This window comes from Carassius gibelio, chromosome B22 (genome assembly GCF_023724105.1).
Source record: "Carassius gibelio isolate Cgi1373 ecotype wild population from Czech Republic chromosome B22, carGib1.2-hapl.c, whole genome shotgun sequence".
Taxonomy (NCBI): domain Eukaryota; kingdom Metazoa; phylum Chordata; class Actinopteri; order Cypriniformes; family Cyprinidae; genus Carassius; species Carassius gibelio.
Genome location: NC_068417.1, coordinates 10244164 through 10258305, shown reverse-complemented (window position 1 = coordinate 10258305; position 14142 = coordinate 10244164). Strand labels below are relative to the sequence as shown.

The 14142-nt window shown below is 38.3% G+C and overlaps 1 protein-coding gene and 1 long non-coding RNA gene across 3 annotated transcripts; one reads left to right on the top strand and one right to left on the bottom strand.

The window, feature by feature from the left end:
* The first annotated feature begins 823 nt into the window (after window positions 1–823).
* LOC127988129 (sphingosine 1-phosphate receptor 4) lies at window positions 824–3839 on the top strand. Its single transcript, XM_052590685.1, has 2 exons — window positions 824–970; window positions 2063–3839. Exon 2 carries the CDS (start codon window positions 2186–2188, stop codon window positions 3353–3355), a length of 1170 nt encoding a protein of 389 aa, XP_052446645.1. The 5' UTR covers window positions 824–970; window positions 2063–2185; the 3' UTR covers window positions 3356–3839.
* On the bottom strand, window positions 3760–13167 carry LOC127988130 (uncharacterized). Of its 2 annotated transcripts, none has more exons than XR_008161510.1 (3): window positions 12875–13167; window positions 12045–12160; window positions 3760–5557 (listed from the first exon to the last, which is right to left on the bottom strand). It is a non-coding gene; the product is annotated as an uncharacterized LOC127988130 (long non-coding RNA). The 2 variants fall into 2 exon arrangements; XR_008161509.1 differs by lacking the exon at window positions 3760–5557 and adding an exon at window positions 5676–8456.
* Window positions 13168–14142: the final 975 nt, after the last annotated feature.

Genomic DNA, 14142 nt, shown 5'->3' with positions numbered 1-14142 from the left:
TTTAACTACTTATATACAGAAATAATGTGACAACGCACTAGTGAGGACATTTTACTGGTCCTAGCTAATCAAAAAAAGGCTTAAATCGTTTTTCTTTCAATTTTGTGTTTTGCACGTTTATGTGACAAGAAGGTTTGGGTGTTGGGTTAGGTGATAGAAAGTCTGTGCGATGTCTTCACTTAAATAGTGAAACACACATGTGTGTGTGTGTGTGTGTGTGTGTTTCCACCCAGCTGGGTGAGGTGAACTGAAAACAGTAAGGGAGGAGGCCACTTTACTAGGTCATCAGGTCTTCCTGTTTGCTGACTGGCTTCTCAGAAATATCAGTTATAGCAACTTTAAAACTGTTGTAAGAATTGTTTTTTTTGTAGCATCACTTATATTTAAAGGGTCTTGAGAAATGATTTCACTACTGCGACACATGCTGGCTGGAAACTGGCACGTTGACTTCCTGTAGTAGTATTAAATCTTTATCATCCATTTATTGCATTGTAAAATATATTAGTTGCACATATAAAACTGTATATTGTTTAATAAATTGAAGCTTAAATAGTTTTACAATTTTATTTACATGCATTAAATATAGTTTGTATTTTATGTTTTCTTTTTAAAGTGTTGTATGTCAATTAAGTTTATTTTCATTATAATTCACTGCATGTTTTTGCAAACAGCATACAGGTGCCAGAACTTTCCCTAAATGTACTCAATTCATTACCACATCTAAATGCATGCAATGCAACAAGATGTTTCTCATGGCAATCCATGATTTCTGGGAAGATGTCACAATTGTGCATTTTAGAAAGTGTAGAAACTGAGAATTTTTGCTTTCTCCATTGGGTGTGTCGAATATCTGCAAGAAGGCTTCCTTCCTTGTTACTGCAGCATATATAATCGTTCAGTGAGCCAGCGCTCGAGCTTTCTGCATCAGAGCATGGCTCAATACCAGTTACACCAGCATCACAAATAAGAGGTGAGTTCAGACCCACCAGCAAAATGTCATTGGTTTTTATTTGAAAAAAAAATGTAATGAAATGCTTTAATTTTTTTTTAATATATATATTTATTCAGTTTATTATGAACTATTTAGTAGTAATTTGAAAAAAAACTTTTTTTTAAATTATTATTTAGCTTAAATAAGAACGTTTAAAATTAACCTATATGTGTGTATTTTTATTTAAAAGATTTTTTGTTATTTATTTATTCATTAATTGATTGATTTATTGCATTTACTATGTTTTGGGTGGTCACGTGTTGGCTCTTTAAATATGCCACATGCACCCTCTTAACCACAAGTGCAGTAGTGAAACTAGAGATATTTAAATGTACTTTACACATGTAGAGATTAAATTAGGTCACAAATATGATGCGTTCACTTTTAAAATATTGTTTTTATATATTATATTATGTTTTTTTTTGTTTATATATAAATATAGGATATTTGAATAATTCTTTACTATTCTTGTCGATATTCTGTGTATTGTAGGCAGTGATGTGTAATCTAGTGGTAAATCTGGTAACCGAAATGGGCTCCACAAACTACTGAAATTACACCAATGTGCACTTAAGCAAGACACTTAGTGCCAGCGGGACGTTCCCTGTGATGTGAAATCAATTTTAAACCAAGATTGTTTTTTACAACCACATGATAGCAGGGTAGCTTAGTGAAAATGAACGTTTAACCTCCATCACCTTTGGGACGATGACTTTAACAAACATGACGACCCTCATTTGGCATAAACACCTAAAAATAGGTTATTTATTGGTTTATTGCATCGCTTCTTTATTGGCATTGATGGTTTCATTGAAGAGCCTTCAACATTCATTGAATCTTTCCATTGTCTTTAAAGTGGAAAATGGGTTCTTTAGAATATGTTTTTTAAGAATTGTCACTAAAAGTTTCTTTGGGGTCCCAAAATGGTTCTTCTACGACTTTGTTGGGAAAACTCCTTTTTGGAACCTTTATTTTAAGAATGTTTGGCAAATTTTAAATCTTCGATTTTGATGCAGTTCAGAACCCAGCAATAATTAACTGACTTTGTCATATCATCTGTTTTCCAATCAGGTCACTCAGAAAGAGGGCACGGATATTCCTGAGAAGCCGGAGTCTGATTGCCTGGAGTCGGATTGCATTGAAGACTGAAACAACCCCAGTGAGATTCAACTCCACGTTCCAGCTTCTCAAACCATGGAGGTCCTGCGTTCTTTCAGCTCCACCTCTTCCTGTCTCGACATCAACAACAGCACCAGCAGCAGTCTCATCCTGGAGCATTACAACTACACCGGACGCCTTCAACACCGCAAGCCCTCAAAGAAGGGCATGAGCGCCATCACCATCCTGTTCCTGTGCATCAGCATCTTCATCATCCTGGAGAACCTCATGGTGTTGCTGGCCGTGCTGTTCGGCATCCGTCTGCGCCACCGCTGGATATTCATCTGCATCGCCAACATCGCGCTGAGTGACTTGCTGACTGGATCCGCCTATGTGGTCAACATCTGCATGTCTGGTGACCACACCTTCAAGCTAAGCCCAGTTCTGTGGTTATTCCGCGAAGGGCTTTTGTTTGTTGCCTTGGCGGCATCCATATTCAGCCTGCTGTTGATCGCAGTGGAGCGCTACGCCACTATGATGAAGCCCGTCCAGCGGAAAACTGCCACAAAGACTTACCGTATCTACATAATGGTGTTGCTCTGCTGGGTAACAGCGCTCATAATCGGATTCCTTCCGTTGATGGGTTGGAACTGCGTTTGCGATCTAAGAAGTTGCTCCACGCTGCTGCCGCTCTACTCCAAGAGCTACATCTTGTTCGCCCTGGTCATCTTCTTCATAATCCTGCTCACAATCGGCGCTCTCTATTTTTCCATCTACTGTCACGTCCGAAGTAGCACTGATACCATATCTGTACGCAACAGCAAGCGTTCGCTGCGCCTCCTGAAGGCCGTCATCTCCATCGTTGGAGTCTTCATGGTGTGCTGGGGTCCTTTGTTCATCCTCCTGTTGGTGGACTTCTTCTGCTACTCTCGTAATTGCAGCACGCTCTTCAATCCCGAATGGGTTATCGCCATGGCTGTGATCAACTCGGCCATGAACCCCCTAATTTACTCATTTGGCAGCCTGGAGCTGCGCAAAGCCATTGCGAAGCTCCTCTGCTGCTGCTGTCTGAAGGCGGGACTGTGCGATCCCAAGACTTTCATGTCCAAGGAGACTTCCAGCACCTCCGGGAGTCGACGTAGCAGTCTGCGCAACAGCTTCAGCAAGGTGCGAAACCTGAGCACCAGCCCTCAGCCCGAACACAAGAATTACAAGAAACCACGCCTCAGCTCAACCACTTCTTGTTTATCTGCATCCAGCGGTTGAGCTGGAATGGGCAGGTGAGTTTCACCTTCGCCACAGGAACTGCACCTCCTCAATCACACCATCTTTGTGGGTTCAGTGACGTTTCACTCTTTGTGGATCAGAAGTCAGCAGATGCGAGTTTCAATGCTTGATGGACAAATGCAGAAAGGACTGTAAAAGTGAGCAGCTGTGCAACAAAAAAATTTAAAACCAAATAAAAAAAAACATAACTTGAATGCATTTCTGTAAACATGTGAGCCGAATGCAAAGGAAAGCAATCAGAACTGTAAAATTCTCAAATGCCAACTGCCTTCTGTTGTTTTCAACGAGAATGTACAATATTAACATTATAATTTAAAAAATATATATTTTCTTATTCTACATAAAGGGATTTTTTATATTTTAAACATGCACTTTTGAAACGGTTTTCAGGGAAATATTTTATGTGTATACTTTGTCAAAAGTTTGTAAAGGAAATAAAGAAAACATTGATTCATAATGATAATGTGTGAGGTTTCTTGAGGATTCTGAGTCAGCAACATTCATTGAACAGAAGAGGGAGACAACAACATGCAGACTTCTTCAATGCTTCAGTACTTCAAAGGGCATTAGGTCTTTTCATTTCAAACACATCAAATTCTGATGAATAATGCATACAATATTACGCAAAAATACACAAAATAATAATATTCTCTCGTCAAAAGATTCCAAGTTTCAGGTTAAGCTTTACATGACACAACTAAGAAGTAATACTTTTAGATTAGTGTAAAAATTCACATTTTGAAATCCACTCAGCGTTCACTAAAGTGTGCATGGGAAACCACAGCCCTCCAAAAATAACATGACAACCCTTCTCAAAACCACCTGGATGATCCAGACAGCTATTGGAAGAATGCATTATGAATGGAAGAAATGAATAGAGCCACACCACAGATGATTTTAAAAGATGTAGCCTACATGTCCACATGCAAGTAAGGTTGCCTGAAGAACTGTTATCATTTGCATATTAGCTGTAATATTTACTTAGACATGTGGAAAATATACACAAACACTGACTCATAATGTCCCTGATTAGCACACACCTTGTGTCCGTTTGTGATCCTAACTGATGCAAGCAACGAAATGTTTCCTTTAGGCAAAGAGAGGCTATTATTACAACAAGGGCAATAACTGTAGATAGCGTATTTAATAAGCATTCTAATATTATAATAACACTATTGTGACCCTGAGTCACAAAACCAGTCGTAAGCAGCATGGGTGTATTTGTAGCAATGGCCAACAATATACTGTATGAGTCAATATGATCTAATTTTCTTTTATGCCAAAAATCATTAAGATCATATTCCATGAAGATATTTTGCACATTTCCTACAGTAAATGCATCGAAACTCGATTGATGATAAGTGTAATGCATTGCTAGGAACTTCATTTGGACAACTTTACATTTTTATTATAGTGTTATGTTATTTTTTGCACCCTCAGATTCCAGATTTTCAAATAGCCTATTTCAATCTCGGCCAAATATCGTCCTATCATAAAAAAAAAAAAAAAACATACATCAATTGAAAGCGTGTTTATTCAGCTTTCAGATGATCTATAAATCTAAATTTCAAAAAATTTACCATTATGACTGGTTTTGTGATCCAGGGTCTCAATTTACACTAAATTTACATTTATTTTTATCCAAAGCGACTTGCACTGCATTCAAGGTTCACCTTTTAACAGTTCTTGCTTTCTCTGTCTGCCAAATGCAAAACTATAGGCTCATACCTTATTTATAGTAGTTAAATTTTTAATGTAACCCCAGCAGAACAATAAAATATTAACAGCCAATCAGAATCCACCCAACATTAAAGAGCGCGGAAATTTAAATCTGCAGCTGTCATAACAACAGCACGCGCTTATATAAACAGAACGTTATTGTCCGTTGATGCGGTGTCATTAATCATTCGTGGTGTGAACTTGCCTTAAGACAGAGAGCCACCACGCACCGGAAAACACCTTCCTGAGATGATTCAGTTTAGTTTACGAAAGCGTGTTGTCATTAAGGAACCGTGGATATATGTTCTTCTCAATACAGAGGGCAGGAAAGGGTTAACCGCGGTTGCGTGCAGACAGAGCGTCCCGCCCTGCGTGATTACACCGCGTAGCCTCCAGGTGTTCTCCAGACAGATAATGAGGAAGTTCTCGGTGGGTCCTCGGATGAAGGTAGTTCGGCGGTTTCTGCACATTTGTAGCTGGTTAGCTTGACAGCAGTTCAAACCATTATGCAGTCCATGCAAATGAATTCAACATTTCAGTTAATCGACAATTCAGAGGAGAAATCAAGACAGCCACAACGTTCTCATTGTCTAGTGTCTTATTTAATTAAGATAATCGTGTTGTTTTGGCATCTTTGGAAAAAACATCTCCATCAATCAGATACAACGAACAGATCAGATAAACGTGTTCCCTGCTTATTAGGGTGATTTGCATATCATTTCACTGTGTGATATAAATTTGGCTCTAGGCACCATAAACAGGATTCTTCCATTTAGGACAAGAAATTAAGCATGTGTTTATCGTTATTCAGTTGCTACATGATTTAACTTGAGAAATGCTTGCCAGATCGTCGAAGATAAAATTAACCCAGTCGTTGCCTGAGAAAACGAGCCTAAGTAATGTCTGCATGCTGATTGGAGGAGAGGAAAACATGCTGCATGCTGATTGGACGACTGTTCGTCCGTCGCAAATGGACCTCACAGGCATTCATGTGGTGTCAACATGTCCATAAATGTATTTTTATAAATATGTGGAAAAGTTATACTTTCAGCACACATGTGAAATCCTTTTCTTTTCACGCCGAATCGTGATCCAGGAGGATCTACGGACACAGCGCCGCGGGTTTCTCAATGCAGCTTTGCTCCTTTATTGCACAGCTGGTCTTGTTCAAGTTAAATCAATTATAAAGTGCACAGCTCTGGTCTGGACCGCGAACACACTGACTACACGGTGGCGCAGGGAACCAAAAAAAAAACAATATCAAACAACTTAAGGAGGCCACGTCACGAAATCTGGTCAGTCTCTGAGCGCATGATAAAAGGACTCTGAAATCGCTGTGAAACTAAAATAAGAGGCTTTTCGCTTTTATCCCTGCAGCTCCTTCCCGCTGATGCATTTATGACCTATAATTGTTTCTGAGCAGCACAAATCTTTCCAAGTAGCTGTCAATGCTGCAGACCGAGGAGAACGGTTCAAGTAAGGCCAAGAGATCTGCAGTATGTCTCTCAGAAACTGTCCTTCAGAGATAACAGATCAATGAACGAGACACAGTCCAATTATGCAGCATTTTGAGTAGTATTTTATATATTTTGGACTAAGTAGTTTTTGATTAATTTTTTTAACACATAATACATTATAAAATGTGCCATAAACCTTAGCAATGACATACTAATGCCATTAGTATTTTACCAAAACCACACACATTTCCAATCTACTTTACACTTGAACCTTTTGAATTTTGGTACATATTAGACAAAGAGAACTATGAAAATGCTATTTTCTATTTATGTATGTAAATCTAAATGATATCCGATTAATTAACTTAAAATTTGTCCAGTTGTAATCTTTCCTCTAATGGTTCTGGTAAGATACAGAAAAGGAAAAGCCAAAGTTAGCTTCAGAAAGTTAACAGTCTGAATTAGATTTATGATCTACCTGAAGTCTTCAATTTTTTATGCGTAAATGAATATGACGCCGCCACCTAAAATAAGTCTCCCACCATGATTCATTCGAACTATCTTTAACACGCAGAGACACTGCTAGTGTTTCTCATGCACGCCGAACATGAGGTAAAGCCAGCTGAACATACATCTTCAGATTCCAATATCGTGCATTCCCATGGCATGCGTGTGCTGAGAACAACATGCAGTGCTAAAAATATGGATATGGCTTTAATAAGTATGCAAAAAATTGGTTAACCATTCATATTTCATCGAGGTTGGTTCGCTTGAAAACATGTTTTATATTCAGTGATGACAGATGTTTATGTAACCGGGAAAAAGTGAAGCACACTTCATGCTAACTGGATGAGAGTAGAGGACACTGCGTGCTGATTGGAGGATACTGACGCATGCTGCATTCTGATTGGAGGAGAGTGCAGCAGTGGGCTTCACTCCTGTTCCTGCTGAACTGAGCCAGCATTTATTCAAGAAACTGATACCAGTTTAGCAGGCACAAGAGGGCACAGCCCTTTATTGTTTTGTCAACACCACACCATCGCAATTCTTCAAATAATCTGAGAGGATTTGTCTGGAAAAATAAAGGTTGGTTACGACATCACATTTCAGGGAAGCCATAAGTTACCGCAGCTGGCAAGAGCAAACATCTACAACGACAATCCATCATGTTCTCAAACATGTTTTAAGTTTAGGTGCGGTTGTTCAACAAATTTTCAATGGCGAAATTCAGTCACTTTAGTATTTAGAAATATTTGCCCATGCAGATTTCGCAATGGATTCAAGTTGGTCATGTGAATTTGCCAAAGCTGTTCTTAAACACATGGCAGCTCTTTTTACAATAGACATTGGATGTCTCTGCCTCTAAAACTTTGCTAAGTTGAAAACTTTATTTCTTACAATTTTCCGTCATTTAGACAAAATACTGTATAAAACACACTTGGATTTAACCCTTAATTTCAAAAAGGTACAAAATGATCTGAAAATTTTAAAACGTATGCCAACCAAGTGGCAACCTACCAATCTCTCTCTCATGAAACCAACACAGAAGTGACTAAAACTGCAATTCATCGACTTGCCACTAGAGGCTGGCTCCAAAAGGGAGTCCCCATGTTAAAAATACCCAACTATATAGCTAACCTATGAGGGGGTGTTTTTTTATTTATTTATAACGCATCCATTTAAATTATAGTAAGCCTTAAAATTCTGCATAATTAAGGGCGTGGCCACTTGAGTGACAGGTGGATTGCCGCTGCTGTAACTGCCTTCGACCTAGGTGGGTGTGGATTCAGCAACCAGCTCCCACCTCTTCTTTGATTATCCGGGAGTGACGCACAGTGACGTGCTGTCAAGATGGCGATGGCCTGCTCCGCCCACTTTGAGCTTCAAAAATGCTCTTCAGAAATCTAGGGACGGACACAAAGTCTATGTTTTTAAACAATCTATGATGCCAACGGAAGAGTATGTTTACAAACTTTTTATATAAAAAAATAATAATAATAATAACGTTAAGATAAATAGGAACAATATGTAGTACTACTATTATATGAATAAATTAGTAACATTTTAACTGCTTTGTGATAATACATAACAGTTATATTTGTTTTCGTTGATGCTCTTGTTCACATTGTGTCTCTATTGAAAATTAACTGTGCTTAATACATTTGAAATAATATATTTATTTAAGGAACATTTTGTGCATTTTATAATTCACACATTATAAAACATGCAAATGATACTCATAGATTCACATTAAGGATCATTCTACCCACTTCCTTATTGCCTATTGTCTTTCCAACATTCCCAGTCGCATTAATGCTAAGTTTTAGTATTATTATTATTATAGATGTAATAACTAACCACTTTTACTTTTTTAAAACAAAATTTTTAGGAACAAATTCATAAAACATAAAACTAATGAACAAATGGACACTTAAACAAACTAAACAAACACATTCTTTGGTGGGATTTCCCACTTGATAGAATTTGCATTCTACTTTCTAATTGTGTGGTTTAATGCAAATCTGTAACGACTTTCACTATTTTTGTCAACTCCATGCCTTTAAAGACTTTTTAGACAATCATGCTGACATAGGTCTAAATTATCGTCAATGCTAAAAATAGAGCATGACAGAACATGTTCAACTCAGTCCATCAAAGTGACGGATAATGATTCATGGTAGATAATGATTCTTGGAATATCCACACCTTGCGGCTTTCAAATGATTGTGTAAACAACTTGCTAACACAAAATAACTGGTCTAAATGGACTTGAAACTTGTGTGTCAGCACTTCCATTGTGTTCGACAAAGTGATTCGTACCTGAGCTATAAAATGAAAGCCGACACATTTACATCATCTGCTCCGGCTAATGGTTCTCAGATGTTATGCTACTGTAGCTGATGTTAACTAAGTCTAAGAGCTTAATTTTCCCTCTCTTGTGTACATATCCTAAGTAGGTTCACATTATCTGGCACCCCACCCGTAATTACACCAAGTTTCTGCCCTTCCTCACTTTGATGTCAGAAAAAGTGGGTGGACATCACCCGTCCACAATGGGACAGGCGGACTTCAAGGTACACATATCGTCATTCAGTTCACTTCAGGCACTGAACTTAGCCACTGTGAACAGTATTCTTAAGGGATCAATGCTCACCAATTAGCTAAGCTCTGCGCCTTTAGCAAGCGATGACCTTCTGGACGAACTCGAGATGGAAAGGGTGCGACAAACGAGGGGTTTTAGCTAGGAACAAGATGGATTGTGTGTTTATACCTATTATGCCTACACTATATTCAGTGTTATATATCACTGCAATTTTAACACTAATAATTCTTAAAGGCATAGTTCACCCAAAAATATTTGGAACACAACTTAAGATTGTGTACTCTCAATAAAATTGTTGAACAAAGTTGTTATTTCTGTTTTCTTTGCACCTAAAAAGAATTGTCATAGCTTAGTAAAATTATGGTTGAACCATTGATGTCACATGGACTATTTTAACGATGTCCTTACTGCTTTTCTGGGCCTGGAAACATTTCAGTTGCATTGCTCTCAGTGGAGGGTCAGAAAGCTCTCGGTTTCATCAGAAATATATTCATTTGTGTTCTGAAGATGAACGAAGGTCTTATGGCTTCGGAAAGTCATGAAGGTGAGTAATTAATGACAAAATATTTGGGTGAACTATGCATTTAACAATGGGCTTTGAATGAAAAAAATTAGTGCTGTCAAAATTAGCGCGTTAACGCATTCGATTAATTTGAAATATTTAACGCGTTAAAAAAAAATAACGCAATTAACGCGGTTGCAGTTTTTTTTATTTCCAGTTGTGGCCTATGTGTGTTCAACGTGCAAAGAAATATGGATAAGACCAAGGAAGGACTTTTAGACGGAAAGTTTCAGTATAAAACTCTGCCGGATTACTCTTCAGTCTGCCACAAGAAACATTATTCTTCATTCAGTCTGCCACAAGAAACAGCAACATTAAAATCATGAACTCAAATGTCATTGTTTAAAAAACAAAAAAAACAATGACTGTAACAGTGCGTAAATCAGACCTTTCTGTAACGCTAACGTTAATAAGCTTAAACGAAAATAAACGAAATAATTGTGTAGCGGAGTATTTTTTGTACACAGTGCCGCGAACTGTCAATCACTCCTGTACGCGTGCATCACGGTCCTCCTCGCAGCTGCAGCAACTTGCGCTCTCTCTCTTCATCAAGCTTTAAAACAAAAAGGGGACAAAAAGATCATATTGTCTTTGTGCATAGGCTATGGATTAATTAGATAAATGAATATCTAAATTTGTGCCTTGCCGTCTACGGTATTTTTTTAGAACTTAGAAAAAAGATGCTGCAGCCAATGAACAGCCAGCGGGGGCTGCAGGACGACTCAACCTCCGCAGACAGTTTTTAATGTTTATCAGACAATAAATACTCAAGATTTTGCTTTAGTATAACTCACTACGAGTTTCACACACCTTCTCCGGCCACGTTGAGTTGTTGACACTTAACAGTGGGAAAAGCGACACATGCGCTATTCACTTGTATTATTTAAGGGTGAATGGGTAATGTAGTTTATGCTCTGGGTGGGATGAATTAGGAAGCTTGCATTGTGAAGGGCGCTCTGAAAATCGGCAGTGCAGGTAAAATATTAAGACCTCTATTAAAACAGATGTCCAAATGAGCGTACCGGTACGCTACAAGCACGTTCTGGGCGCACGGAGAGGTGGTGGTATGCTCAAGAGCTATATTTGGAAGTGGCGGTACTGCATACCGGCCCACTTAAAGCACTGGCAATGACTATACTTTGGAATTTTTTTGCAGTCCACTTAGAATTCAACATGGAAATCATTTTTGTCTATTATTGGCATTGATTGTTTTGAAATTCAAATGGTACTTACATGCCTGTGTTTTTATTTCTGTAATAAATATGGCTTTCAAGCCAACAGTTAATTTGGAGGATATTGATGGTTTATTGCAGGTATGTTGTTTACATGAGAAAATCTGTGTTACAAGTTAAACAAAAATTCCAGTAAACAATCATATTTTGAATTTAAATAGTTTCTTTGTCTTGAGTTTACATTAATTATTTACATTTTACATTTACATATCCAAAAAGTTTCAGTCTTTTAATTGCGATTAATCACGATTAATCGCGATTAATTTTAAAAAATTGTGCGATTAATTAGTTAATTTTTTTTAATCGATTGACAGCACTAAAAAAAATACAAGAATATCTTCTGATTTAGCCACACTCGAAGCCGTTGTGAAATTACGATAAATCTGTGAACGCACGTCCTATATAAATATTTGGTATAATATATATAATAATAAATTAAATTAGCACTAATATTATTACATAAAACATATACAGTATAAAACATATTTATATTTAAATATAAACACAGTATCAAGATCATAGTGCTAGGTCACTAGGGAAGGCTCTTGCAGAGTATTTTTTTTTGCTCAGGATTTTTCAGTCATTTTTGACATACCGTCTGATATCAGGCCTAAGCGCTGTGGGTGTCAAATGAGGTTTGCATCCTTTTTGAAACTTGCCAGATGCCCTTTTGCCTTCGCCGATATTCCAGTAAGCCATTATCTGTCATTCCTGAGGAAACATGATATTTCCAAAGCGATGAGTCACTGTTTGTATTATTGAGTCTGAAAAACACACCAAGCAGTTGCACTCGCATTAAGGTTACATAAACAAAAACTGAATCTCAATATCCTGTACCAAGCAGTCTGTTAATAAAAAGATTTTTACATTTTCGGAAGAACATGTGAGTGCCGTTTGTTAAGGTAAAACTCACTAATACAATCCAATATAATGGTTTTGGTGATTGCCAGGGTGTTGCTGTGTTTTAAGTGGATTTAACACATTGCTATGTGATTGCTATGATGATTGTTCATTGGTAAATGTGGAAAGGGCTCTATTTTGGTTCTGCACGGTTCCTCCTGGGATGTTTTTGCACATTTCATCAACCACCGGCCAAAAACAAGTCCAGCTTCTTAGAAAAGCAAGCAACCAAAGTTTAATTCTCACGGTTAGGGGTTTTCTTAAATCCATAACCCCAAGGATGAGCATTAGTAATAGTCATGCTTGACTTATTAAAGTAAAATCATTTCCTAGGTGGAGCAAGTACATTCTGATGAATGATAAAACCAGCACAATAAAAGCAGGAATGCACATTAATAAAGTAAACACAGTCCGTGTTGACTATAAGCTACATACACACAAGTGCCCTGACAGACTAATTCAGACAAATCTCGGTGCTTCTTACAGGATCTCCAAAATACAGCCGATCGGGAGCTGGATACGTACCAGCGGGAGGCTTTGTAGGTGTGGGACACCTGAAGAACTGTGCAGGAGTGGAAATCCCTGGCAATGTGATTTTCATTTCTGTTTATCCACCAAATCACGATGCCAGGAACCCTCCCCACCACAGCCGCACCACCCACCCACCCACTTCACATCCAAATGCTCTACAGCTGCCATCCAGCTGTGTCCTGGGGCGGCCCGTACCCTATGGGGAGAGAGGGAGAGATCGTCAGCTTTTCCAAACCAGGTTGGCTTTGTTGGTTTCGACCCCTGGTGGTGGTCTAAACCACTCCACTGGATATTTTCAACAATCTCAGAGACGATACGGTAAAACTGTAGATTCGAAGAAAAGCTACTCACAATTGAACAGGACAGTTCACCCAAAAATGTAAATTATGTCATTAATTACGCACCCTCTTGTCGTTTCAAGCCTGTAAGACTTTTGTTCATCTTCCGAACAAAAATTAAGATATTTTTTATCAAATCTAAGAGCTTTCCCTGCAAAGATAGCATCCCAGAAAGGTAGTAGGGACATCGGTTAAATAGTCCATGTGACCTCAGTGGTTCAAAAATAATTTTATAAAGCTACAAGAAAACATCTTGTCCGGGAGAAAGAACGATTTCATTCAATGATTTCTTCTCTTCTATTTCAATCCTCTACGCACATTCACGACAGTACTATGACGCATGCGTGTGCATTTTTATGCTTGTAAACAAGGTGCAGCTCAAACGTGTTCTACGTCAGCAGCATCACACGAAAGAGTCGCAGATGGCAGCGGTGACTGACTGGAAGAGAGATATCATTGAATAAAGTTGCTATTTTTCTATTCTTTGAACACAAAAAGTAGTGTTGTCAAAAGTACCGACCGCGATACCATTCGGTACTGAAATTTTTAAAACATCCATTTCCCACTTTGAGCAATGTTGAGCAGATTCTTAAACAGTGATGATTGTTTTCATGTGCTCAACAGATACATCTGTGATTGGCTTCAATGCTCACTGCGTCATGCTCTTCACCGAGTGCTGCTCACACGACCGCGATACCATTCGGTGCTGAAATGTTAAAAATGGATTCGTCACCATCAGCAGATCCCTAATATATCTGCACATAGACGGGGATCCGCTGATAGACGTGGTTTCAAACACTCTCGTGTGTTGCTGTGCGAGCACACCAATCATCGCTGTTTAAGAATCAGCTCAGCAGCACTCAAATCTTAGTGGGAAATGTATGTTTTTAAAATTTCAGTACCGGATGGTATCGCGGTCGGTAC